We start from the raw sequence: 26,919 nt of genomic DNA, 5'->3' as shown, positions 1-26,919 counted from the left end.
AAAATGGAAACTGGATAGACCTATATTGCAACAACAATGTGCATGCTATTTCGGATTGCTAACGATTGCAAAATAAGCAATATAATAAAGGCAGACCTTCCAAAGGCTCCCATTTTAAGAGGTCATGTTCACAGTTCTGTACTGAAAGCAGTAAATTGGTTATATCAAACAGATCAATGCGATTTTATTATTGAGAATTATAGGCCATTTATTTTGAAAGGTTCTATATCACTGTGGGCAATTATACCAAACCTATCCCGATTAAAATATTAAGGAACAGAGGAGTCTCTCAGTTTTTTATTATCAGGCACATTCCCTGTACCTGAGAAAAAATCTGGTCAGAGTGTTTTTGTTAAGAATGTATAGTCAGGCTTTTTTCCTCTCCAGTATAGTGAACTCATGAACATTGGATTACGAAACGCAGTGGAACTCCTACTAAGCTGCTATGGCCACCTACCCAATAATGTTTAAAACCAAGGAATTAACAATAAATAACAGTAGGAAGTTGAGAAGAAAAAGATAAACATTAAATGTTTAGAATGCATTGTAATTTAATTGAGCCGGATAAGCATGTATAAATATGACACATATTTCACTGCATACAGTAAATGTTCATCTCCACAAAAATGTTTAATATAAAAAATGCAGCCCAGATAAATTAATTTCAGTCAATATGTAGGTCATTATTGAATAAATACAAGAAGCTGGCCACAGCCTGCATATTGAGCCCACTCATGAACAACATTCAAAATGGTGGTTGCCATGGTATTAAAGTGAAAGAAAGTAAAAACTGTACTATTGGAGTAATCAAAGGGTGTTGACAGATAATCGAAAGGACATCTACTTCCCTCTAAAATTGGCATCACAGGAAGACATATGCAATACTGCTGCATTAATACATGAAAGCATCATATTTTTGATCATTACTATTTGCATGGACAATCTCTATTATAATCAGATAAGGCAGTTTCTTCCAAACTTGATGAAACGTCAAACTGTCATTTCATTTTTGGAAGGAACATCAAGAAGCAAGACAATTTTCTTTGTAAAGTGTAAATGTATTTGAGTAATTCAAATAGTTTTATCTTTACATATACAGAGAAAGAAGAAAGCAAAGTTAAAGTTATCTGAGCTATAATTCTAATTAGATTTTTTTCCTAATTCCAAAAGAATGAAAAAAAGGAGACGTGGGCAGCAGACCTTTGAACACACTGAAAATGGGTGCATACTACAAGTCAAGAATACGGATGTGACATAATCTCATCGATTAACATCTTAAACATCTGACAAACAGAATAGCTGCATAAACATATTCATCTGAAAGACGTTTAATAACTTTTGCCTTCAGAATATTCAGACAAACTTAGGTTGGACCAATAAAATTGTACTAGACTTGCATTTAAGGTATGCAATGTCCCATTAACATGGTTCCATGGACACCTTGCTATAATAGGTTCCTTCTTCTTTGCCTCTTTCAGGTAGTGAATTAGTTCTTATGAATTTTCCCAGTTGACTTTCTACAGCTGCCTCCTCCTCCATAGACCATGATATTCTAATCATTTTCTCCCTTTTCGCTTTCACACTTGACTTGCAGTTTTTACCTAAAATAAAATATTCCCTTCTTCTTTAAGATCTTACATTCCCCATACATTGATACCATTTGAAATAAGAATTGTTAGACTGTTTACCATGTATGAACTGTTCCATTAAAACATACATGGAACCCAGGGAAGACACTTTTAAAGTGGTTACTCACTCAAAGATACAATTTAGAAATTTCTTATCATTTTAATATGAACTCTCTGAAATCAAAGTACCGTGGCATATAGGTTTATAACACTGCCTTCCATGGGTACCATGTATGTTTAAATGGAACAACTCTAAGCAATGTAAAGAAACTAATAATGACAATATAAAACATTAACATTAGGGTCCTGATTGCATATTGCCAAATATATTATTGTAACATACTATTAATTTGATTTAACAGCAACATCTATCAGTGAATATCATCTATAAGCACAGTAAATGTAAAGGTTTTCACTTCGGTATCACAGCCATAAAGTTTATGAGTTGTAGCCAGTAAATAAAGTAAACAAGTCTAATTGTTAACATCTCTAGCAACATATCAAATAAAAAAATGCAATTTTGCGCCATTTACTAAATATGATTTAGATATACTGGAACAATTACTTTTGACATAAGATGAACTCAGTTCAATATTGTGACATATAGCTATCACCAATTTTTGTTAAACAATCTCGAAAGTACAGATGTTAGCATTAACAGTTCTTTCGTTATTTTCATGTGGAAACATGTAGTATTTAATAAATATATTTCTGTGCTATAATGTTCTGAGATACAATTATTTTGATACAACAAAAGGTCCAAGCAATCTAGTATGATACATTTAAATAACATGTTAAAATAATGTAATTTCAACTTATAGATGTTACCAAGTGGATAACTTTAATAAATGAACTCGTTTTCCAATACAGATTATCACGGGTTCTTGTAATTAGTTGTTTGTGGTAACCATCAAGAAAAGAATTCACAGCCTTAGTGGTTTTTCTGATCACATCTGGGGTTTTTTAAGCATTGCACATCAATTTAATATCAGAATCATTATTAACAGGAGAAGTAAATATGTATGTTTGGGTCTGGGTCTAGGTTTTGAAATTCCCTTAGTTTAATTTACATAATCCAGATTCTGCATTCTAATAATGACTAACATTTTTTTGTAAGGATTAGGATCATTCTAGAAGGTTATTGCCAATTAGTTATTAGGTTTTGTTTTAGAAAATACTAATAGTGACCTGAGGCCAAGTAGAGTACTATGTAATCTTGTAACCGAGAGGATTTTTCAGTCATGCTTTAAAATTTAGCACTTTCAGGTTGAATGATAAGTTGTGTTCAACATTTTATTCCGGGCTGGAATCTTTTTCTTCAAATTATTGAATTCAAGTGATTAATTGTCTGGAAATACAAAAGTGCTCTGATAAAATTTTGGATACAGAATGTCTATGGAATACATAGTGAATTCAAACCTGGAATTATACTACTGTGATTTAACAAACGACTGTTGGAACGTGAACACTATACACGCTACAACAGACACAGCAACACCCTCAGTTTTGGATTTAACTTATTCAGGCCTTTAAATGATTAGGACTTGTGTTTGTAATTCAAGGACTGTTTGGGATTTAATTCATAATGCCATAAGTTGGTTTTAATTACGATTTCAGTTTTCATTCTAGGAAAATAAATGATACGTTGAATTTTACAAAGCTTATTGCTTTTCACTCTTTTCTGTTACCAAAGTTAAGAGCATATATCTTATATCTTGCTATGATCTGACCTATCAAACATGTGACAATTATGAGCTATAATGTATATTTGCATGTAGTTTCATCATCATATTTCACGAAGCTAAAAAAAACTACATATTGGATACGTAAAACACATCAGACAGAAAATGTTTCGCTGTGCATAACACTGTGTCTATTTATGATACATATCTGGGCTAAATGTCAGCAAAAGGACATATGAATGGATAAAACAAAACTGCAGAATAATCAGACAGACTTTGGATAGCACAATGACAACATCACTTTCAAACAATCTGTTAACAGAATATTGATATTTAACTCAATCTGACCTATATATTTTAGTTCCTTTGAAGATAATCATGATGATAGTAGGAATGATAATAAATTGAAATCAAAATATTATTCTGTAACTTTGTCTTTTGTCTATGAGGCAAACCAACCTCAGCCTAAAACAGCCTGCTACTAAACATGTTGGCAATGCGACAGACAGTGGACACCTACATCAGTAACACTGTTCAGAATGCTGTAATGAAATCTCAAATTCCATGAGTAGCTGTTGTAACCGATTTTCTTAGGTGGTTATTGTTACTCTAAATACCTTTTTAATACATTTCATAGTTGTATCAGTGTCCTTTATATTTGTTTTAGGGTCCCAGTTTGCCAGTGTATAAAGCACTCACCGTTCCTGATCACTGCCATCTCATATCGGCGTGGTTTTGAGTCTTGGGCTCAGCTAACCTGGGTACTTGAGATAGCTAGCCAGCAGCTTCTCGTGGGACGATGGTTCTTCCTAAGGTTTTTCAGGTTACTTCCTCCACCAGTTATACTGGCCGCCATGTATAGCCTATGTTGTTCTGTAAAATGGCATTAAAACCTTCAAAAACAACATTGGTTATGTATGAAAGTACATGATATTAAATCTGATGATAAAAGCAATTTTATTTTAAAAGTCAATTTCAAACAATCTTTTAACATAATCTTGATATTTAACTCAATCTGACCTATATACTTTAGTTCCTTTGAAGATAATCATGATAATGGTAAGAATGATAAAAAATTGAAATCACAATCTGCTCCTGTGACTTTGTCTTCTGTCTATGATTATCTGCACTTCTCGAGGAATGAGTTATGATGGATGCATATGCAAATTTTCTATTTATTTGTTTTTAAAAACGGGTCACAAGCTAAATCTGATAGGCTATTATTTTTACTAACAAGTATGCAATTTTATTATAATACCATCATGATTTTCTCCAAATTTTATTACTTTTGCTTTCGAGACAAATTCTTTCCCCAATCAAAATTATAAAAAGTATATGAAAACCTTTAGGAATGTTTAAGTGAGAGTTTTCTCTAATTTTTCTGGAAAATTTGAGTTTTTGTTATGTACTACTGTTGTTACTTTAAACACTGTTTTCTACTAGAGCAAATATTACCATAGTGGCACGGGGAGTAGTAGACTTGTGTGAAGTTTGACAAATCTTAACTAGGGTAGTTTGGGAGCCATATATTTATGGATGACGTCACCAAGATTTGTATGTGGGAACTATATACGTATGGTCAATTATCACCTAGCTCTGTGTATGGATAATACGTGTATATGTTTATGGCACATGACAGTGACGTCTTCTGATGTCCAATCTAGGCCAACTATTAACATGTGCTAATAATAGCAGGGAGATAGCACATGCAATAGTCCATAACGCTTTATAACTGTAACAGAAAATCAGTGAAACAAATATTACAACAGACTTATTTGCGCTGCCCAAGAAAGATGTTGTCAACACTGTACGTTGATGTAAGCAATGGCGATGCTGCGGACTCCTCTACATATGTATAGGATAGTCCTAAGTCAAATAAAGTTCGTTAGGGATTAGTGTGGAAGAGTAGAATTATAAACAGCAATATGCAGAGGTTTCCAAATTTGAGAATTATATTCTGCAGGAATATATGTGTTTTTGTGAAAGTGCTCTGACATATCACATGCTGACATGGCCATCCCATTCAACAACAACAGACAATTCCCTGTTCAGTGAAGTGGTATATGTAGGACTACACATGTGTGTACATAGAAGGAAAATACTATGTTGTCTGCTTCCGATATTTGCAATGTCAACTCAAGCACACACACACACAAAATGACAAATACAGATTTGCCTTTCCCGTGGATTTAACAAGTGGTGTAATGTTCATAATTATCAGTGGAAAGAGATATAAAACTAAACTCTCAACATTATGGTAATTTACGGAATTATCCGGCAGGTACCGAATAGGATGAACTACATCACTATGCTGGCTAAGGAAAAGAGAGTACGGAAAGACCGTCAATCTTGAAAGGTGCAGAGGATGCTTATCTATAGTCTAAATATATTTCCCTATTTGTTTTTAACCCCCTCCAATTTAAAAAGCAAACGACACAAATGAGATTCGAGATGCTCAGAACTTAATCAGTTCATTTATTGATTTATAATCAAGCCCTAACACAGTTATCATCTGAGCATTTCACTTCAAACGAAGTTTTCAGTTACTGACAACCATGCTTGTCAGTCATTTCTGTTTGAAGGACAAGTCCATTTTCAGTGAAGTGGTATATGCAGCACTACAAATATAGGTACATAGAAGGCAAATACGTTGTTGTCTGCTTCCGATATGTACAATATCAAATCAAGCACACATACACACAAAATGACATATACAAATTGGCCTTTCCCGTGGATTTAACAAGCGGTGTAATTTTCATAATCATGAGTGGAAAGATATATAAAACTAAACTCTCAACATTATGGTAATTTACGGAAGTATCAGACAGTTACTGAATAGGATGAATTACATCACTATGTGGTCTGAGGAAAAGAGACACACCCATAGTGTATGCAATATGCTGCTGGCATAATATGGAAAAACCGTTAAGCTTGAAAGGTTGCGGGGGATGCTACTGTTATTGCCACTAGTATCACAGTCAGGTTAGAAATTCAATGAATGAAATGACTAAGTTATGTGCACTGTTTTGTCACATTCAAGATTTGCTATTGACGGGTACAAACAAACGGTCAGCTCTATCTATAAATATGCTGACACAGTCACACTTGGGCTTGGTGTGTGGTCAAATATTAAATAAAGACGGAAGTGATAAGACAGTCAGAAGAGTAATGATAGGAAGGGAAAAAATAAGTAATAGAGGGTCAGTGTATGTTTTCGTCCCTTAATATTCAGACAAATCCGGCTACAAAAGCAGTGATGAGGTAAGGACCTCCTTAGTCCTGAGAATCATTAGGTCTTACTTGTAGCTGACTAGTTCATTAGAACGTTATTTTTTAAAACTCCTGCTTGTGAGATACTCAGTCAGGATTCAGACTATAGTAAACAAGTTTGTTTATCAACGAGTCTGTCATATACAGAGCGTTATTTTCTGTTGGGTGATATATTTTTTCATCAAGAGTGAGAACTGTACTAGTTTGAAAGGGACCAACATTTTACCTTTCAAGAGTATCAGGTACTGACACAGGTGTATTCCATGTTTCTTTCCTCTCTCGACAATCAAGTTGAAAAGGAAATGGAGAATGAGAGAGATAATGGGTTCTTTGTTTACCAACTCTTATGACATAAATGTGAACTGTTTTGACATGGGAATATAATAAAGACCTTAGTTATTATATAGTACATGTAATAATATGATACATATATATAGTAGATGTATGACAAGTCAATTTTAAGCAATGATACGAGCCCCTGTGGGTGGAACCGGATACAAGCAAGTTGCCACAGATGATAAATAATGAAAGAATGAACAGCTCTTTGGACGAATATAATAAACAATTTTATAAAGAATCTATTTGTTTCTTACCAGTTTGATCCAGTACCTCTTGCCATTTTCCAAGTTAGGTGCATTAAGTATCGAAGCAGTAATATCCATGTACACGCCAAATCACACGCCGCAAATACTGCACTATATCAGCTGCACCGGGCTTAAAATAATTCACTTTCTGCTGGCATCTCCAGTCTACCATTTAACAAAATTATTTCTTTTTAAAAATCACTAATAATACTTGTAATTAATTTAGTAGTCTTATTTATAGCTATACGAAATTTATAGTGTCACTGCCCCCTATAGATGTTCTCTTTGGATAACAAACAATCGGAAGTCACGCGCCTTCTGATTGGCTAAGCGTTTGCTCACCAGTCTACAGCACAAGGAGGGTAGCAAATTGTGTGAACAATATACACTGAGTGTAAGTGTCTGTCAGACATTACCGACTTTGTGATGACTTTCACAATAACGCGTAATTAATCTCTTATGATCATTCTCAACCGTTTGCCGACGAAACATTTCGAGGACTGGTATGTAAGTTCTCATAATGTAGTACAGACCTCAAGATGTTGGTGTGCATTCAAACTCAGGGCTTCGTAAATATACCAAAACACACCCACAAACACAAACCCACAAATACCCCCACATAAACACAATGAGCTCAAATCCTCCTGCTTTCCTATCTCCAAGAAATGGTTGGTCATAGCCAATGATATATAATAAATTTCCACCTCGATTATTCGTCAACAATGTTTCTGATAGTTCAAATAAATGTATATACTTATTTGGAGAGGTTAGCATTAACCTCACTTGATCTATCGTTTCTAAAAGATCTGGAATATTTAAATGATGCACGTGTAATCTCTATTCAGAAACTCATAAATGTAAGACATTAACATCATTAGAGGCATTAAAGGTAACATTAACGCCATTAAACCTATGCTTACAATGATCAATATTACAATTATCATTAAATAAAACTGCAATGGCAATTACACTGGAACATGTACAAGCAGCTAATAAATTTTCACATTCATTATCATCGAAGAGATCACGTCTGTGTTGACAAGTGATTCTGGTGGTATATAATAGTCTTAAATAGTCATCCGATGGGGTTGAGCTGGCTTTTTTGCCATTACCTTTTTAGTTTCCCCGAACGATATCGTGAACTCTGGTTTTGTGCCCAAAGCCACCACACTGATAGCACATAATTGACTGTCTTTGCCTTTGGAGACAGGTAGATAATATATTTTTCCAAATAAATAATGCATCACGTGACTATCCCCAACCAGGAAACTCATATGTATCATCACATTCCCATTGAAATGCCACTCTCTAGATGACCTCATTGGTATCATAAACATCACAATCACCTTTGAAGGCCATCTTTCCTCGAGGACTTCTCGTAATCTGCATGCTTATGGATTTGTATCAGTAATAGGTCGCATATTTGCTTAAAAAGCTTCATTACTGATGGATGAGTCAGTGACATAGATGGCATATTGCATTTTGATTTTCTTTAGATAACTCTTCCTGTGTCTACACTCTCTTACTTAGGTAAATATGTTTGATATTAATGATTTGTTAGCATATGCTGATAGTCAAAGGTTTATTCTGTAGGCAGCTTATTTAACCTTCTCATTAATTATCTGGCCAGTCTGATTCAAACCGGTCCAATCACAAACACATGCGAATAAATAAACTTATCATATGCAATGGAAGACCATGTCTTTTCAGGAAAATGACATTCATACAAATGTACTGAAATAGCTTAAGTTTTATGGAGTCCCAGCACAACCAAAAATAAGTGCCCATGCAACAATGCCTTTGGCTTTGACTTTGTTTTGAATTTTAAAATGACTAAATAATTATATTTCAGTGATGAATGTATACTTTTTACCATGATTTATTCACGTAATCTCTACTTAGAGATTTACGTTTTCCCCTACCACATGTGCAAGATGATTTTCTGCGATTGGAATATAAAAGGTAACCCTCGCCGTAATTGTAGCAGACAACAAACGGGATGCCAGTCAGAAGAGGACTAACCAGCGTCCACAAAGCCTAATTTGTACATTTCTGTCACACTACACCATGGAAAACTCCACCAAACGTCCATGATATAGGATTTAAGACATAATACACATTAGCAACAGCAAATATATTGCGATTCAAAAGAAATATTAAATGCTGAGTTATATTATTACAATTGTAATATCAAATACATGACCGAATGCTAAAATTCTTGTAACTTACAATATGCCTTGGTCTACAACTGCAGTTGTTGGCGAGGAAAAATTAGAACAAGCACAATACGTAAGTGTCTCTTTTGCGGAAAGTATATTATTTTAGTTCTAAACAAAATTTCTTTCAAATCCAAATTTATTATATAACCTGTTTATTATTGTTCAATTATGCTCGTAACATTGCATAGTGAAAACTGGAGGAGTCTGCAGTAAACCAAGTGTCTCCAAAACTAAGATGGCACATAATGTAAGATAAATGTACGATATCGAATATGACACATTAGAAAGGTTGTTTGTTAACTATACAAAACACGGTTGTTGCAAAACGTTGTACTGACCATAATTTAAAAATATCCATCTAAACGTAAATATGTTATAATAACTATTATATGTGTAGTTTGCAGCAGTCAAACAATGTAAAAAAAAACAATGTAAAATTAAATGCTGACCATGGTTACATATGCACATCCGATATAGGTTTGGTAGAAACCAATAAAGCACAACAAACCCACTACAAGAAAAGTTATTAGTTTGAATTCACATCTCATTCGTCACAATATTAACATATCTACATTAGAATTTGGGGTTTGATTATAGTCTCATCAAAATTATGTAAAATTAAACAATGCTGACGAATCATTTCTGAGTGCAATCAAAAGTACATACCATATAACAACATCAACACTAGTGATATAACATCAAGCACCAAGAATATATATTCCCAATACATTCAAACTATAATATGCCACCATCAACATGTGCATTCATAAATATTGTAAGATCTCAAAATGATACATTTTGAAAATATACAGGTCATACAATTAAACAGTATGTCGCACAATATAATAGACTAATCAGTCATTCCTGATACATCACTATTTTCATCTCGCACATTCCATTTCATTTATACATAATTTAATAGCCTTAACTTTAGTATATAACGCCACATATGTGCTGTCACATCATTTGTAAAAGATGCTAGCATTATATGTCGTATCATGTAACACATTTGATATTACGTTACGTCATTTGTAATGTATCAAGTGCAAGTAACAAGTGTGATGCCACATTGTAGTGAATTTTGACATTTTATGTCACGATCATGTAATATATCTGTGATATTACGTCATTTTATAAATGATATTGATATTTTATGTCATATCATATACCATACTCTGAGGTCACATCATTTGCAACTGACTGACCTATATAATACAGATTTCACCCGTTATCTTAGGGTTTGCATATGGAAAATTTCAAGGTAGTGAATTAAGGAAAACTGTCATTTGTATTTTTGCTATACGTTTGATTAGGACGAAATTAGAATAAGTGTTAGCAATAATTAGTGTACACCATTTGTAAAATCACTATCATGAAAACGAAAAACTGAATTTATTTCTTGTTTGGAGCTGGAAGATTCTCATAAATATGTTCTTCTTCAAGGGGTTTACTGAAATTAGAGAAAAATAATTAGCAATGCATACAAGTTATTGAAATAATGAAAAGTCTTTGTTTATGGTAACAACGAAACGTGTAATGGGAGCAAAATGTTCAAAAATGCCTACGAATAGTTGGCGGAGTTTTAATTAAAACCAAAAAGATACTGACAACAGATCCTGATTAATATGGTGTTTTAAGGTGAAAATGCTTCAAAATCGTTTAAATGGGTATGAAAATGTTGTGTGAAGATTTTGTTCTACTTTTATCATCTTCAGCTATATTTGATAGCAGCATTCATGTATTGTAAATATTAATTGCTTGGATGTGTTAGTAAATCTTGTACATTAAAGACAATGAAAGGTTTGAAATTAAATTGTAAAATATTGGTATTCATGCTCCTTTTTATAATCGTAAGACATAATCATTATTCAATCTGGAAAAATAAAGAAAGTTTAATTATTTTTTCCTCTTGATCTCATAACTAAACTTTTATACAAAATAACTTATAACTGTTTTGATCAACATATTAATCAACTATAAAAAGATTATAAGAGAGTTTATTTGTAGGTTGGCGCTAGTATTTATATTGTATGTTTTCTATGTGAAATGTGTTTTGTGTGAGAGAATGTGTGGGAGAATGTTGACTATTCAAACAACTGTCATACTGATCATTCAAACACTTTTAATACATTCCTTTCTAAGAAAACAGGTTTGAAAAAATCATAAACGTCTTCACATTACTGACTGTCTATACGATACCTCATTTTGTCATGATTGGTATATTGTATACAACATGTTGCTAAATATGAATGTGATAAAGAAAAATCTCAGAACAACAGGTGTCTAACGTTTCCATCGTCTTATTCTCTAATGAGTTTAGATTGTAGGGCAGCAAGTCCAATTTGGGATATTACCCTAAAATGTTGGAAGAAAACTATGACGATTTAAAACTGAATGCAAAACCTCAAAGTTAATGACATCCATGCAGTTCTTGACCTGTATGCTGACGAGTCCCCAAGTATTTAAGTTAAAAATATTTAATGTCTTGACCTGATGTTATCATAAACAATCAATTGTTCGTAAATTATGAAATAGGTCAGGAAGCTGTGCTGATGTTTCAAAGTGCAGAACCAGCTGGTTTGGCAACATACATGCATAACAGAAAATTGCAGATAATGTTCCTTCTGAGTTATCACTGTGGTGAACATTAAAGTTTGTATCTTGTGTCTTAACAAATCACCACCAACCTAGATTAAGTTAAAACGAAAGAATCTTGATTACCTTTCATCAGAGAGCAATGTTAAAATGGTTTCAGAAAGGTGAATATGAATAAATGTTTCTGCATTACAAAATAGTGTAAATCAGCTATAAAAATGACCACGTAATATTGTACATAAGCTATTATGATTGCACTTTTTTGTTTGGTACTACTATTTATAATGCGGCATGCACTGAAACACCCTACAAACAATGACCTTTCCATGGAAATAATTGGACACGTCTCCACACCATAAATTTAATTTCAAACAAGAAATATCATTTTTCAAAATTCAGCAATGATAACTACAGATGAATAATAAAACATTTCACGGTATGTCAATAGGCAACGCCATATACAGTTAGACACTTATTATGGCATACATAACCTGAAACATCATTACTGGAATACCTCTCATTATCATGTGATCATGTTTGTAGCAATATGATAATGATATTACATCAACACGTGCTTAACAAAAAATGAATGGCTAATTGTTATATAATAGTCTCTCGTTTTGCCAAACAGTTTAATGAACTCCATGCAGTTCTTGACCTGTATGCTGATGAGTCCTCCATTATTCGAGTTAAAAAGATTAATTTCTTGACCTGATGTTCTCACAAACAATCAATTGTTCCTAAATTATGAAATAGGTTAGGAGGCTGTGCTGATGTTTCAAAGTGCAGAAGCAGCTGGTTTGGCAACATACATGTATAACAGAAAATTGCAGATAATATTCCTTTTGAGTTACCGCTCTGGTGAATTTTAACGTTTTTATCTGTGTCTTGACAAATCACTACCAATCTAGATTAAGTTAAAACCAAATAATCTTGATTTCCTTTCATCAGAGAGCAATACTCTAATGGTTTCAAAAAGCTGACTATGAATAAATGTTTCTATATTACAAAATCGTTTAAATCAGCTATAAAAATGACCACATGATATTATACATAAGCTATTATGATTGCATTTTTTCTTTGGTTCCACTATTTATAATGCAGTATGTACTGAAACACCCTACAAACAATGACCCTTCCATGGAAATAATTGGACTCGTCTCCACACCATGAATTTAAGTTCAAACAAGAAATATCATTTTTCTAAATGCCGCAATGATTACTACACATGAAGAATAAAACATTTCACGGTATGTCAATGCATAACCTGAAACATTATTACTGGAATACCTCTCATTATCATGTGATTATGTTTGTAGCAATATGATAATGATATTACATCAACACTTGCTTAACAAAAAATGAATGGCTAATTTTAACATAGTAGTCTCTCTTTTTACCAAACAGTTTGAGATCTGTGTCGATGCTATGTGATAATGACCACCCGATGTAATGATACATTCTCTATATGAATGAAGCTCTTTTTGCGGTCCACTGTTGGTTTATAATACCAAAGAGTTCATAATAGCGAGGCACTTTACAGAAAGACTTCATTGTCACTCTTTGTCTTTACCAGGTAACTATTTGCCTTCTTCGTACACAAATTTAAGTATATACCTAAATGTAGGACTCAAGAAAATATATTGCTAGGCACAAAGTTCACCTATTCGTGATTTGCTCTTGACATAAGGTGTGGAAGTTAAAATCGTACCAATGGAAAAGATTGGGTTGGATACTGTTCTGAGTCCTTGGGCAAGGTATTTTACTCCAACTGCCTCTTCACTAAAGAACCTACTTGTTTTGATGTGCAGTAAAGCACGAAACGGAACTAAAGCAAATTCATCTATCATGAGAGGAAATAACTTCCTTGTTAAAGTTGGATACTGTGGACACTATGTTTAATGTTAAAAGACATTGTTTTCAGCAAAAAATCTTAAGAATATATATTAATAAAATTAAAATCTTTGTCGAAATATATCATAAAACAGCAAGCACATACATATGTTTTCAAAATGAATACAGAAATAGTTCAAATTCAGAACTGCATCCTGAATGTCTATAATTTATGTGAAATACCCTTACAACGAATGACGAAGTCAGTTATACATGCAAATAACAATATAAATAATCATCGTCAGTCCAACGTGACACACAAATCACCACATATGTATGAAATACTAAAATAAAATAAGCTTCAAGCAATCTAATGTACTGTAAAAATTAAATCAAAACCTAAAATAAGATTTTACAGAATTTGTTTTATTATGACACCCAGCCTACTTCAGATACGATACCAATGGTAATAAAAGAATCTAAAATAAATTAATAAAACGTCACTTAAAAACAAATGATACCAGTAACACAGTGAACGTTTTAAAGATTGATTTGGAACTAAATATTCATTCAGGATTGATTCATGGAAGTAGTTTTAAATTTATCTCTTGGGAACAATCTGATCATTGTATAAAGCAGTTGGAGAGACAATACGATTGCACCAATTAATTAACGCTACATATGAGATTTAGAATGCATGCATGTAAAGTTACTATTGTTATTTTATATAGTTTTGTGTGTGTAGGATTTGGATATTACCGTAGTTTTCATCAACTTTAGACATATCGCTGCAGTGTGGAAGTTTATAGTGATGTCCAGAACTTGGGAATCATGCTATAGACACCTAGCATCATGTCACACCCAGTCACGTTATACTGACACATGGCCAACCAGTTGTAACCCTTACCTCTTAATGCTGGGCATGAAAAGCGCGGCAGATTTTAGTTATGTAGCTTTATTACCGTGTATATTCCGTTATCATGGGTACCAGTTTAAGTCTATTTCATGTTTGCTTTAAACCATAAATGTGTAAGCACAACGAACAATGTTTCTTCGGTGGCAACAAAGATTACTTCCCAATTCACATGCTTAGGTATCAACATAAATGTCATTTTTGATGTAACCACAACAATTGACACGTAAAAGTAAACTGAATAATTTCCAGTATATAAATACAATTTTAAGACCATCTTTAACAAGAATTCATTAGAGGAAATCACGCCCTTTGTGGGAAATTTGTTTTCCAGGCTTTCAAGATAAGACCATTTCTTCCTTTTAACCGTTGAATGTTGACAACAACTCTGGTATTGTTCAGGGATCATAATATCTTTTACATTAGCTGCTGCTACACATGACTGGATGTCAGTTTAGAATCGTTTTCTTTGGGACAAAGTAGACATTATTATAATTATTCTTGTGTAAATCCCATCTTATAATAACCATCTATTCAGGGGCAGTAGTTACAATATTTTTAAGACAGCCATCATGACAGTGATACTGGAATTTTATTTAGGACCAAATAGTTATCATAAGAAGTCCATTGGTGCTAACCCTATGCTGATATATCCATCACTTTGGAAGAGCAGAGATGGCAATAGTTTAAAGATAAGACTTTACATTTCGGAGTAGCAATAACAAGATGGCTGTTTTGTCAGTTATATTCGAAATTAGATCTGCACATATTCATGAGTCGTTTAGTGAATACTTCGTGTTCGTCCATTCAGGAGGTGTATAGATAATATTTGCAAAATGGCTGTTATATGGAGGCCATACTGACTATCATATCAGCAACATATTCATTAAAGACCAACTTGACATCATTAGAAGTCTATAGTTTAAAACCCAATGTCAATATGTCTTTCTGTTAGGAGGAGTTGCGATAAGATTTTCAAAATGGTTGCCGATATAGTTATACTAGATGTCAGATAGGCATTATTGATATTTAGGACAATCAATGTAAAAGGAATAGGGATCATTTAGTGAAAACCCCATGTTGATATGATCATCCATTCAGAAAGAGTAGTGATAATAAGATTTTAAAAATGGCTTCCATGGTGCTTATAAAAGACATAAGATCGGCACCATGTTCACTTTTGACAAACCAGACATTGTAAAAAGTACTTAAAACCCCATGTTGATATTACCATCCACTCAGGATAGTAACATTATCGAACATTTTAAGATTGCCGTCATGGTGCCAATACTTGATGTCAGATCAGTGCCATTTATATTTAGATATCATAAGAAGTGCCTCTGTGAAACGTCCATGTTGATATGATATGATTCAAGAGGAAACACGATAAAAAGTCAATAGACGTATGCATCTGAAAAGTTTCATTGCAATGCTCCAATTAGTTATGGAGAAGTAGTGATAACACGTGTGCTGACTGACGAAAAAACATGGGACAACAGACAACCAACCATCCCATTGAAATGCTCACTGCATCTTTACTGCTGTTTCAGTCATCAGGCATCTTGAAAATCACCTATGGTTAGATGAGATTTCATGTTGACATAGTGACTATTAATTTGATGTTTACTCATAAAGTTTTATCAAAATTTCTAATGTCTCTAAATCCTTATATTACGCAGAGGACGATAAATGATTCAGGAACAAGTCTATTTCTATCATGATTAAATTAAAAAAAGCCTAAATCTACAATGATTAAATGGAATGAAAGCTTCCATCAGAAATTATCTTTTAACCTAGGACGTTTGAAAATCTGAAACACAATATTGTGTAGCCAAAAATCTTTAATGAAATATTGTTAACAATGTCAACATAGCTGCAACTATTTCTGCCAAAGAAGTAATACCAACATCCACACCTGAATACAGGTAAGACAACTAACCTGTTCTGCCTGCTTTCTCTGTCGCTCAGTTTCAATAGAATGCTGGACAGCCAGGTAGACAAACTTGTATTGTGCTTCTGTCTGAACCATTCCTGATCTTTGAGTACGAACCATCATCACTGTCTTTTGAATATCTATTTCACTTTCCATGCCTATAAGAAAAAAATTATAGGTAACTATCAATTTATTAACATTACGAATTTTGATACCAAACTGTGCCTTAATGTACCAAACTGTGACATACTGCACCCTAATGTACCTAAATGTGCCTTAATGTACCAAACTGTGGCATACTGCACCTTAATGTACCTATCTGTGCCTTAATGTACCAAACTGTGCTTTAATGTACCAAATTGTATCATACTGTGCTTTATTGTACTAAAATGTGCCATATTGTGCCTTAATGTGGCATGCTATGGCATTTTGTGCTGTACTGAGACTTACTGTGGCACATTACTGAGCCATACCATCTACCAATTACATTCAGCAGTGCAAAGTCTGTGTAGTCACGCTATAAACAAAGTTAAAGTTAACATCAATCTGAGATGACCACTGTCACATTCCTTACATAAAACATACGATGCTAAGCCATTACACTCCTTTCAGGAAGTTGCCACCTAGAGTACATACAAGACACGTACCAATGCTTTTTCTATTTTTTTTACTGAAAACCATAACTCAAGTCTTGAAACAAATTATACAAACCTCCTATTTTACTATTTTCCAATATAATGGCCACGATAAGAGAATGAATCAATAATAAGAATAGTTTCGTTATTCAAAACAATTAGGATCTGAGAAGATTTTCAATGGATTCTGGCAGAAAGTAAAATATTTCCAACTGCAGGAGTTATCCCAGTAAGTGACAAGACCAAGAAAACGTCACAGCATATGTGTGTCAGCCAGAACACTCCCTGCAGCCCAACACAGATGCAATCTGCCATCATTGTTTTTCTCGTACATTATATGAAATGTGGTTAGAATCATGTCAAGCCTAGCTTCTGAAAGTTATTAAGCTGAGAAGAGACTATATGGTTGATGTTATTCAGGTATACTGTGTTCATTACCTAAAACTAAATCATAATTGTTGCAATAAAAGTATTTGATTATTTATTACCAAATAAAGTGAAAATTCTACACAAGATACAATAATCGTATAATCATGACTAGATCGCATTATACAAATATTTAGATAATGATGTTGATATCAAACAAGAAAAAAGACAGACCTTTGTAACATATTTAGAGATCTCAGCAGTTCAGTCTATCTGGTTCAGTGAATCTTTAATTTCAGCAATGACATCAAATTTAAAGCAAATTAGCTACATTAAATAAAATACACATTTATAGTGGAAATTGTTTTATGCCAATGAAATAAAAGTAATGCTTGCTCACATGATACAGTATGTATACATAATGGAAATGGACTAACTTTTACCTAAATCAAAGGGATTATCAACACTGTATATGCATGGAACACAATTCAGAGCTGAGTGATTTTCAAAAACAATTGTAACATAAATCAGTTCTAAGAGATATAGAAATAAAATCATTGACAAAAATATCTATCACTGTATTCCTTAAAACCATCAACCACCAATGTATCTATTCATTCATTAGCATAACAAGGCACTTATAGAATGGTCATTACCACAATCTAACTCCTATTCCAGAACTGTCTATCTGTTTAATCACTGTTGTTCATAATATACATTTATTCTGATCATTTCATCACAAAATATTTTAATGTAGACAATAATATAGCAATAATGAGTTTGCTTAATAAATTCACTAACATTTTATGCTCTTCACAATGTGATTTCAATAACAGTCAATAAAACTAGATCTAAATAAAGGATACAAACTTATTCCTCTCAACTGCAAAACAATAGCTCTATTTTATTAGGAGCAAAATTTTGGAATATATTTTTATTACGTTATATATCCCTAACTCTCACTTGTCTCACACACATAATTCACACACATACATGGATGCATGAACACACATCAGTCCAAACACATGCATATATACCTACCGTAAGTTTTTATCTGATTAAGAATCATGTCAATCACAATGAAGGTTCCCGTTCTACCAATACCAGCACTGAAAATTCGACAGAATACTCATTATGTAGCATTATATCGATAATTAATCATATAAATGACAATAAACTAATAATGAATCAGCATTTTTCTACAAATGTGAATCAAATGTGCTAGCAAACTGGTTGAGTGTGAAAAATAAAAGAAACATGATCCTGACTTTGGGTTTTATTCCTCTTCATGACAATAAAAAAATCATTTCATATTAAACAAGTGTTGCAAAGCATAACCAAATAAATATGTTCTCAGTTTTTCTCACCCATGCAACAAAGAAATCTACCATTAAAAGGAAAGAAACCTTTGTTGTCTTCTGCTGCGACAGACAGACCTGTTATAAAATCAAACAACGACAACAACAAAAACAGATATATAACAAAAAACACACATATAGCAAATTAAGGTCTCTCCTGCTTTGATAATACACCATACAAAATATTTTGATAGAGACAAACACACACATGCACACCAAGTTAAGCTATATGGTATTATGCTAGAAACTATAGTTTCTTCCACGCAGCATGCTGAATTTATCTTATGTGTAACTCAGTAAATTTTCAGGTCAACATCATTAAATGTGGCTCAGATGGCCTAATTAGTTTAAAATACTTCATGTGAAATTAATTAGGTAATTTTACTTACATATAATGACAATGACCTGAAAATGTACCGAACAGAAAGCACTGTTCCAGACACACCAACTATACACATCACTGCATACAGAAATCCAAACTCTCTCATAAATTAGCACAAAGATGGCAACAACAAAACACATGTTACGTCAGACCTGCATTTTTCAAATTTTGTTAAACAGCCCCAACCAGCCTCAGTTGAATCAAACATTGTAAACAAATGAAACTTCCTGCACTTACCAATCAGAGTGGTTCATTCATCAGTCCACATGGTATTCCACAAGATTTCCATTTTGCACTAATAATAGCAACAATTCTACGACACATTTCCACAACAGAAAATATTAATTACCACGAATGTTATGCATTGGAAATCTCCTCTGTCACTACACACTTAGAACTGTACTCAGTATTGTAATATCTGATGCCGTTGCCTATCGTAGAACTTCTTCCAAATCGCAACTGACGAAAGTTGCAAGTTATCTATATGAAATATATTAATTACTAATTGTTATTTTCACATGATACAAATCAATTAAATGTGATAATGCAGTAAGAATATCAAATTCTTTTATGTTTCTGTTTTTCTTGAGTAAAACTTGTTTACTTAGGGTTGACATGTCATGTCGCCCCATCGCCCTTTTTAACACATTTGTATTAATACGCAGTATTTTGAAAAACAACAGCATGTGACTTGAGATGCTCATAGTACAATACATCCAACAGATTACAATTATAGCTTTTTTCTTCATTTTGATTCCTTTTTCTCAGTGTGGCGTCTTTTTAACAAGTCTTGACACTTCTTGTGACAAAGCGATATAAACTGGCAATTACGTTTAAGTTTACATAAAATATCTGAAACTATGCTTATATAATAGTATAAATGTTTTATTGTATAGGTATGTTTACAACGTTTCTGGTTTCATTACTGCATATATACAAATTAAGCTGTGGCAGTAAAACCAAAACTGATATCCTCAAATCCTTAACTACAAGTTCATTATCCCCAATTAAGGGACCATATTAACGACTGAGAAATAACTAAAATACTAAATTCCAATGAAATACAAAAACTGCCTCTTATGAAAACAAATTATCAATATAATGTATGCATACTGTAAAAAGATACCATGATTGGTAAATTAAAAGGCTGTTCCGTTTAAACATACATGATACCCAAGGAAGGCAGTTGTTTAAAAATATATGCCAGGGTAGTTTGACTTCACATAGTTCATATTAAAATGATAAGAAAATACTAAATTGCTTCAATGGGTGAGTACCCTACAATTAAAGTGCCTTCCCTGGGTTTCAGTTATGTTTTACTGGAACAGCCCTAATCAGCAATGGTGGAGAAACAGAGAAAATTACTGACGAAAAACAGAAACTGAAGATATCATGACAATGCTTAAAGCAAAGAAAAATCAGTGAAACAAAATCAACTTTGTAGGCAGACTGCTGATATTAAATTCTGAAACACAATATATGTTGCCTGTACACTGTGAAAGAGTAACTATGCAACATACCTTGGTATGACAAGGGGAGGTGATTATAAAGGCATCTCGGAAGAGTAACTTCCCATAGGTACTATTTCTAGTGTCTATATAGTATACAGACTGGAAAGACATTTGCTGATTTTCTGCGACGGATGGATTTGGGCACTGGGAGTTCATTCTTAATATGAATATATTCAATGGAGACACCGTATCATTTAGATGACTAATGACCAGCTTGAGTGAGTGATCACTACATGTAGGACGTGTAAAACAAACGTTACAGAACCAAGAGAATCTGACCTTTATTAGCAGGTAACCATTGTATTGAGGTTACCACTAATATAGGTTTGATACTGAATAACATCTGAATGCCATGTGAATTACGTTCAGTCACCTGTGCATTTAAATATGATTTCATCATGAATCAGATTATCAAATATTCTTGAGTCAAGACTTTTCCTGTCCATTTGCCTTAAGACATGAATGAGTAGCTCCTTATTTGTTTTATTCAACATAGAGGCAATTCTGAGTAGAAGATGGAAAATACCAGACCTGCAGTGAACTACAATCGGGCCAGCATTTGTAATTTCATGCTGCTGTGTATTGATAACGTTGAGAAAGTCAAGAACGGAACCAGGATCTGCAGGAATACCGTAATTTGGCCAGTTCAGGAAATGATAATGATATATCTTTCTAGGTCCCTCCACCTAAAAATAGAAAGAGACTCTATTAAGCATGCTACTGTAGCAATGCTACACCATCATCATGCCTTGACACGGCACTGTAATAGTACATTTTAAAACATTAACAAAATGACAAAGTGTCTGTAATTCAGCTTTACATGCACACCATACACTTTCATCAAACCTCCTCCTGGACAGCTTGCTGTTATGGCAGGAAAATGATATACAGTCAAATGTTGAGGTCGAAAGCTAAGCTACCAAGTTAAATGGCGTCTTCATCCATCCATCCATTCATCCATCCACTCACACACAAAAAAAAGCCAGAAATACTTACGTTTTGTAATCACAAAGGAATAGAAAAGAGATCCTAATTAAAGCTAGAAGGAAATATGGTACTATGAACATAATGGATGCATCTTTATTCAACAATATAATATATTTTCTAAACATAATCTACTCATACATACTTTTTGTTAAAATCATTAAATACCTTCTTTTTCAAACAAATACCCGCAAAAAAAATGTACCACTATTTAAAACATACATGCAGATTTTTGTTACCCAATAAATCTTGGAAATAACAAAAGGACAAATTATTACAACATTAACATATAAATTGGAATAATTCTTACACTGAAGCAACTCTATTGACAAAGGTCAGAACTGATCTTAAAGGAGATAAAACACTAAAATTACACAATGCTCATGATATATGATTTACTAAACAGGTTAAATATCATTATATAATAAAAGCTCTTTTCAAGAAGTGGCATACTGCATTATTCAATGGGTTTCATAACTTTCCGTATCCTAGAAGACAAGTTTGAAATGATCATAACGATTTTGCATTGCTTACCAACTCCTGTGTGATGTTGATATAAACTATCACCATGTGATACATTTCTATATTAAATGATGGTAATACGACAGATATGAAAACAATGTAATAAAATAAAACCTCCGAAAGCAATTTTGTCTAGTAAAATATTTGTCTTTCATACTACTTTCCAGTCATAACACCTTAGGAGAACAACTACCAGAATCCTGGATTACCAAGTGGTTAAAAGTGATCACCTTTATTAATCACTGCCATCTTATCCTAGTCCGCATTTTGTGGGGTAAGGAGAAGCGGGATCTCCTTCAGTGCATTGTCCCATTACTTTTCAAGTACCACATTATACCTCACATTGGGACCAGTAGAGAACCAGATTTGACGTATCCAGAATAGAGTGGGATCTCACTACAAAAGTTAGATTCCCCATGAATGAAAGCCTGTTCCTGCAATGAACGCAGTGCTGTCATGAGTAATGCTGACCCATCTTGTCGGAACTGCAATTAGTTCATGTCAATTGATAGAGCAGGTATTTCACTGATTCTGCCCACTGCCATTAGTGCGAGTAGTAAGTTGGTGTTGTATGAAAGGTGAATCAATTTGATAGTGGTTCAAAAAGTGTGCTAAACAGTCAGATCAGCAATCATCAAAGATTCCACTCTGGACACAGATACAACGTTTTTGTACATATGAATTCACAATTTGACAACAGACAGAATAGGTCTTTGTACTGTCCAACATCCTCTTCCATGATGACCGAGTGTATTGGAAATCATGGAACAGTAGCCTTTGATTGAGGCCCTAACAGTTTCTTCCCAAACAGTCACAGTAGGAAGCTGGCTAATTGAGGTATTGGTGCCTTCTGCAATGCATTGAGTTCATGCTCACAACATTTTGCAGGGTATTTCCATTTCTCTCATAAACTTTCAAAGAAGAATACTGTCTCACTTGAGAGGTTCTCTCCATCACTAAACGAAAGAACTGATTAGTATTGAGGGTTTCTGTAGTATAATCTAGATGTTCAGGTTCATCAACTCTGGAATGGGAGGAAGTGCCTGTCATCATTATTGCTTAATCTGATGAGGAAAGATCTATATTTACCTGTGGACTTCCAAAGCTTGATTGATTAGGTTGCTGATCCACAAATATTTCCTCCTTGAGTGGAACAACCAGGATGAGGTGACACTATGATTCCTGGCTTTCTTTATCATGTTCAGAAAATGTGTGTAGGAGGGTAGGCATATGCATCCAAGATCTTGAAATCTGTAGAGTGTTGCCTGCCCAGGCCTTTGGATATGGGGCTGGTTAGACAAAGGATATGAGTTTTGAATTCCCCTTATCACCAACATATCTGCTAGTTGTCAATCCCTGCGGCACATATGCAAGTGAAAACCGAGGATTGATGCAACCATTCTACTTGTGTTCATTGATTCTTCTGGGAAAGTAAGTTTTTTAATACATGTAGGCAACCTGAAATATGATGAACCTGTCCATGGACTTGTTATAGATGACTTCAGCTTAGAAGTTCCCAAACAACACAAAGGTCTGAGGACTTCATTTTCCCTTGCCTTCTAAGATAATTCACCACACCAGAGTTTTTTGTCAACAGAAAGAGAATGCACTTTCCATGTAAGATTCTCCTGCCACTAATGGAATGACTTTCATTTCTAAGGTACTAATATGCAAAAGTTGATCGTGAGTGAGCCATTTCCACGAGCCCTCTGGAATGATGAAAGGAGATATGCAACCCAGCCCACTGTGTTTGCATCTTTACAAATTGTTAATATGAAGACTGCACCTGCCAGGGACCACCTGACCTAAGCAAAGTGAGGATGCCCTGTTACCTAAGATGGGACATCGTATGTATTATTTGTTAAAAGGAGCAAAGTTTTGTCTGACACTGGGACAATGGTCTCATTGCAATGGCATCATCAATAGCAACCTAGGACAATGACGTCTGCTCAAACATTGAGTAGACCCGATAGGCAAAGGATTTTCAGGTTGAGAGATGGTTCTTTATAAGAACTGAAGGCCCCATTGAAATGATTTCAATGCATGTTCCAGGGATACACACTCTCTTCAGGAGGAAATGAAATTTGATTATTACAACAATTGAAGCTAGCTTTGAATAAATGGTTGGCATTTAGATATAATAGCCATGTTTACTGCGAGGAGAGAACATATGAACTAGATAATGTTGCACAATTGGCCTTGGAATGAGCTGAGTGCACTGTGGACATCACCTTAAGAGTGCCAGTGCACTGATGGCAGGATGGCATACTGGACATTGATCAAAGAAGTTGGCTTATAATTCAATATAACTGACAGGATCATCTTTGTTATTGACCTTGTTTGGTCAGATTCAGATGGATGTGTATGGTAGTGACCGACCATGACCATTGTATGATCCCTAACCTAGTCAAATTCCTTACCTTGGTGCAGGCTCTATATGATATGTAATGTACAGAAAAAGTCCCTATTTTGCAAGATGGTATCTGAGATGCTTTCTGATGAGGACCTCCCCATTTCCACGGTTGCTATCTGTCTGTAATGCTCTCCAAGTTAGCCACTTGACTCAACAGTGATAAGAGCTGAATGCCAGTTTGGTCTTTGCTGATTAACGTACATATTTGCTTATAAGTCAAGTCAAAGTGCAAAAACCAAATATCCTCATCTGCTGTAGTATAATGTGCCTGCATATAAGGGTTTATGTTCTTTGTTCAACTGATTATTCCTAACAAACTGCACAGACACACATCTGCATGTACATTAAACAACAACAAATCTGGGTCTGTGCGGTTTGCAGTTGGACTTGTCTTATAAGCGAGAATATAAGATAGCATGTCAACAGATGCTGGAACTGTGACAGTGAAGGAAGAGTATAATGAAACTGTTGGGAAGAAGAAAAAAACTTAGCAAAACTGACACTTCCATGGTGCAGTCTTCTTTTGTCAGTGACATCGAGCAAAGACAATTTAGCCTGTAAGTATACTTCCTTGTGTCTAGATGAATGGAGTGACAGTGATGCCTCCTATGCAATCCGAGATGAACCTGGAGTTAATCCAAAGGGTGCGACCCCCCCCCCCATGGTCAAAGAATCACTTATCATAAAGCCCGACTCCTTTAGCATGAAAAAACATGACAATGGAGTCAATCCATGTCATGTGTGCACTGGGGCGCTAAACAGGCCACTGGGTGCATGTAGTGACCCTGTGGCTGGTGTATGAGAGTGCCTTGTGGTGTGGAGTCGGCCAATCAAACAAATACCTTCCGTTTTCTGGCATAAAGGATAAGATCAACTGTAGCGATTTGTGTAGCGATTTGCTGTGATTTGAGTCATATGACAGAGTCCAGTTTCGACAGAACTTTGCAATTTCATTCTGAATGACATTGTGCCTTTACTGAGACAGACCAGGAGATATTTGATCCGCAAAACTGGTTTACAAAAGTGATCTGTGAAATAGTATCTAGGTAGGCTTGTTTTAAATTCAAGCACAGTCCAATGTAGATTATAAAGGTCTTCCATCTTGGCTTGTACGATCAACTATGTTGGTAAGATACAGTGACTTCCAAGCCGGTCAATAAGTGAAGGCTATCTTTGAGTGGCAAACCTTGAGAACAAAGTGAAGCAGCATCCTCTGGGTACTGAGGCACTAATCTGGGTATTTTTGGCTGAGAGTGATTTGTAGCACTAAGCAGGTTACACTGATCCATGAGTGCCTATATGACTTGGGTCTGGCAATCTGGACATTGATCATTCTTCAGATTCCTGACAATTGAGAATCAACTGTGGTATAGATGTATTGTGACCAGAGCCATATGGCAGAATCTGGTTGTGGTAGAAATTTAGCCATCCAGTTCACTAAGATCAGACTTTGCAAGGGATATTTCATCTAAATAGCTGTTAGATACCTCTGAAGTGTGAAAAAGTAGCTGAGGTGGTTTGTTTTGATCTCAATGTTTCTTATTGGCAGAAAATAAAGGCAAATGAGCGTTAAACCATGCGGTAAATGGCTACTGATTACTGGTTCCTGACCATGATAGCTTGGATTGCTTCGTGGCTGACGATCGATGTGGAGTACGATAACTGTCGAAAACTCATTTACAGTCATGACATCAGCATGCATACTGATGATATCCTCGTCCCCCAATGTATGCTTCTGCACCTTCCCCTTTAGCATCTCCAGTAATGCAGTACACTCACTTTTAGTCTTCAATGTACAAGTCTGACATGTATTCATTGATTTGCAACTGAAGCAAGCTAGAGATGTAGAGTGATTGTCAGTCCCATGTTTCCTAAGCTTACACATGGTCATACTGGTGGTCTAAATGTGTAAGACAAAATAAAGAAAATATATACTGATTTAGCCCGGCATGTATCCTGCTATATCAGAGCTATACACTGTTACAATTCACCTGCAAAAGGGTGTACATGGCAGCCAATACAGGTTGCATAATGGAGCATTGCTATTAATACTTACAAAGTGGATGCTAAAATATCCACTCTAATAAGAAT

At 34.4% G+C, this 26,919-nt stretch overlaps 1 protein-coding gene and 1 long non-coding RNA gene across 2 annotated transcripts in view; both read right to left on the bottom strand.

Moving 5' to 3' along the window:
* Positions 1 to 610: 610 nt before the first annotated feature.
* On the bottom strand, positions 611 to 9,670 carry LOC149782082 (uncharacterized). The gene is made up of 2 exons (XR_016414219.1): positions 4,010 to 9,670; positions 611 to 1,601 (listed from the first exon to the last, which is right to left on the bottom strand). It is a non-coding gene; the product is annotated as an uncharacterized LOC149782082 (long non-coding RNA).
* Positions 9,671 to 9,809: 139 nt separating this feature from the next.
* LOC149782081 (tyrosine-protein phosphatase non-receptor type 11-like) overlaps positions 9,810 to 26,919 on the bottom strand; it is an 85,257-nt gene continuing 68,147 nt past the window's right edge. The window contains exons 12-15 of the mRNA XM_089933517.1: positions 21,441 to 21,595; positions 18,700 to 18,767; positions 16,664 to 16,815; positions 9,810 to 10,833 (exon numbers count right to left, since the gene is read on the bottom strand). Of these exons, the coding sequence (XP_089789643.1) occupies positions 10,831 to 10,833; positions 16,664 to 16,815; positions 18,700 to 18,767; positions 21,441 to 21,595 (378 nt within the window). The 3' untranslated portion in view covers positions 9,810 to 10,830. The remainder of the gene's footprint in view (positions 10,834 to 16,663; positions 16,816 to 18,699; positions 18,768 to 21,440; positions 21,596 to 26,919) is intronic.

Source organism: Sinohyriopsis cumingii, chromosome 15, assembly GCF_028554795.1.
Source record: "Sinohyriopsis cumingii isolate HCF-2022 chromosome 15, ASM2855479v2, whole genome shotgun sequence".
Taxonomy (NCBI): domain Eukaryota; kingdom Metazoa; phylum Mollusca; class Bivalvia; order Unionida; family Unionidae; genus Sinohyriopsis; species Sinohyriopsis cumingii.
Note: the sequence above shows the minus strand (reverse complement) of the source record. Positions and strands in the feature narration are given on the sequence as shown.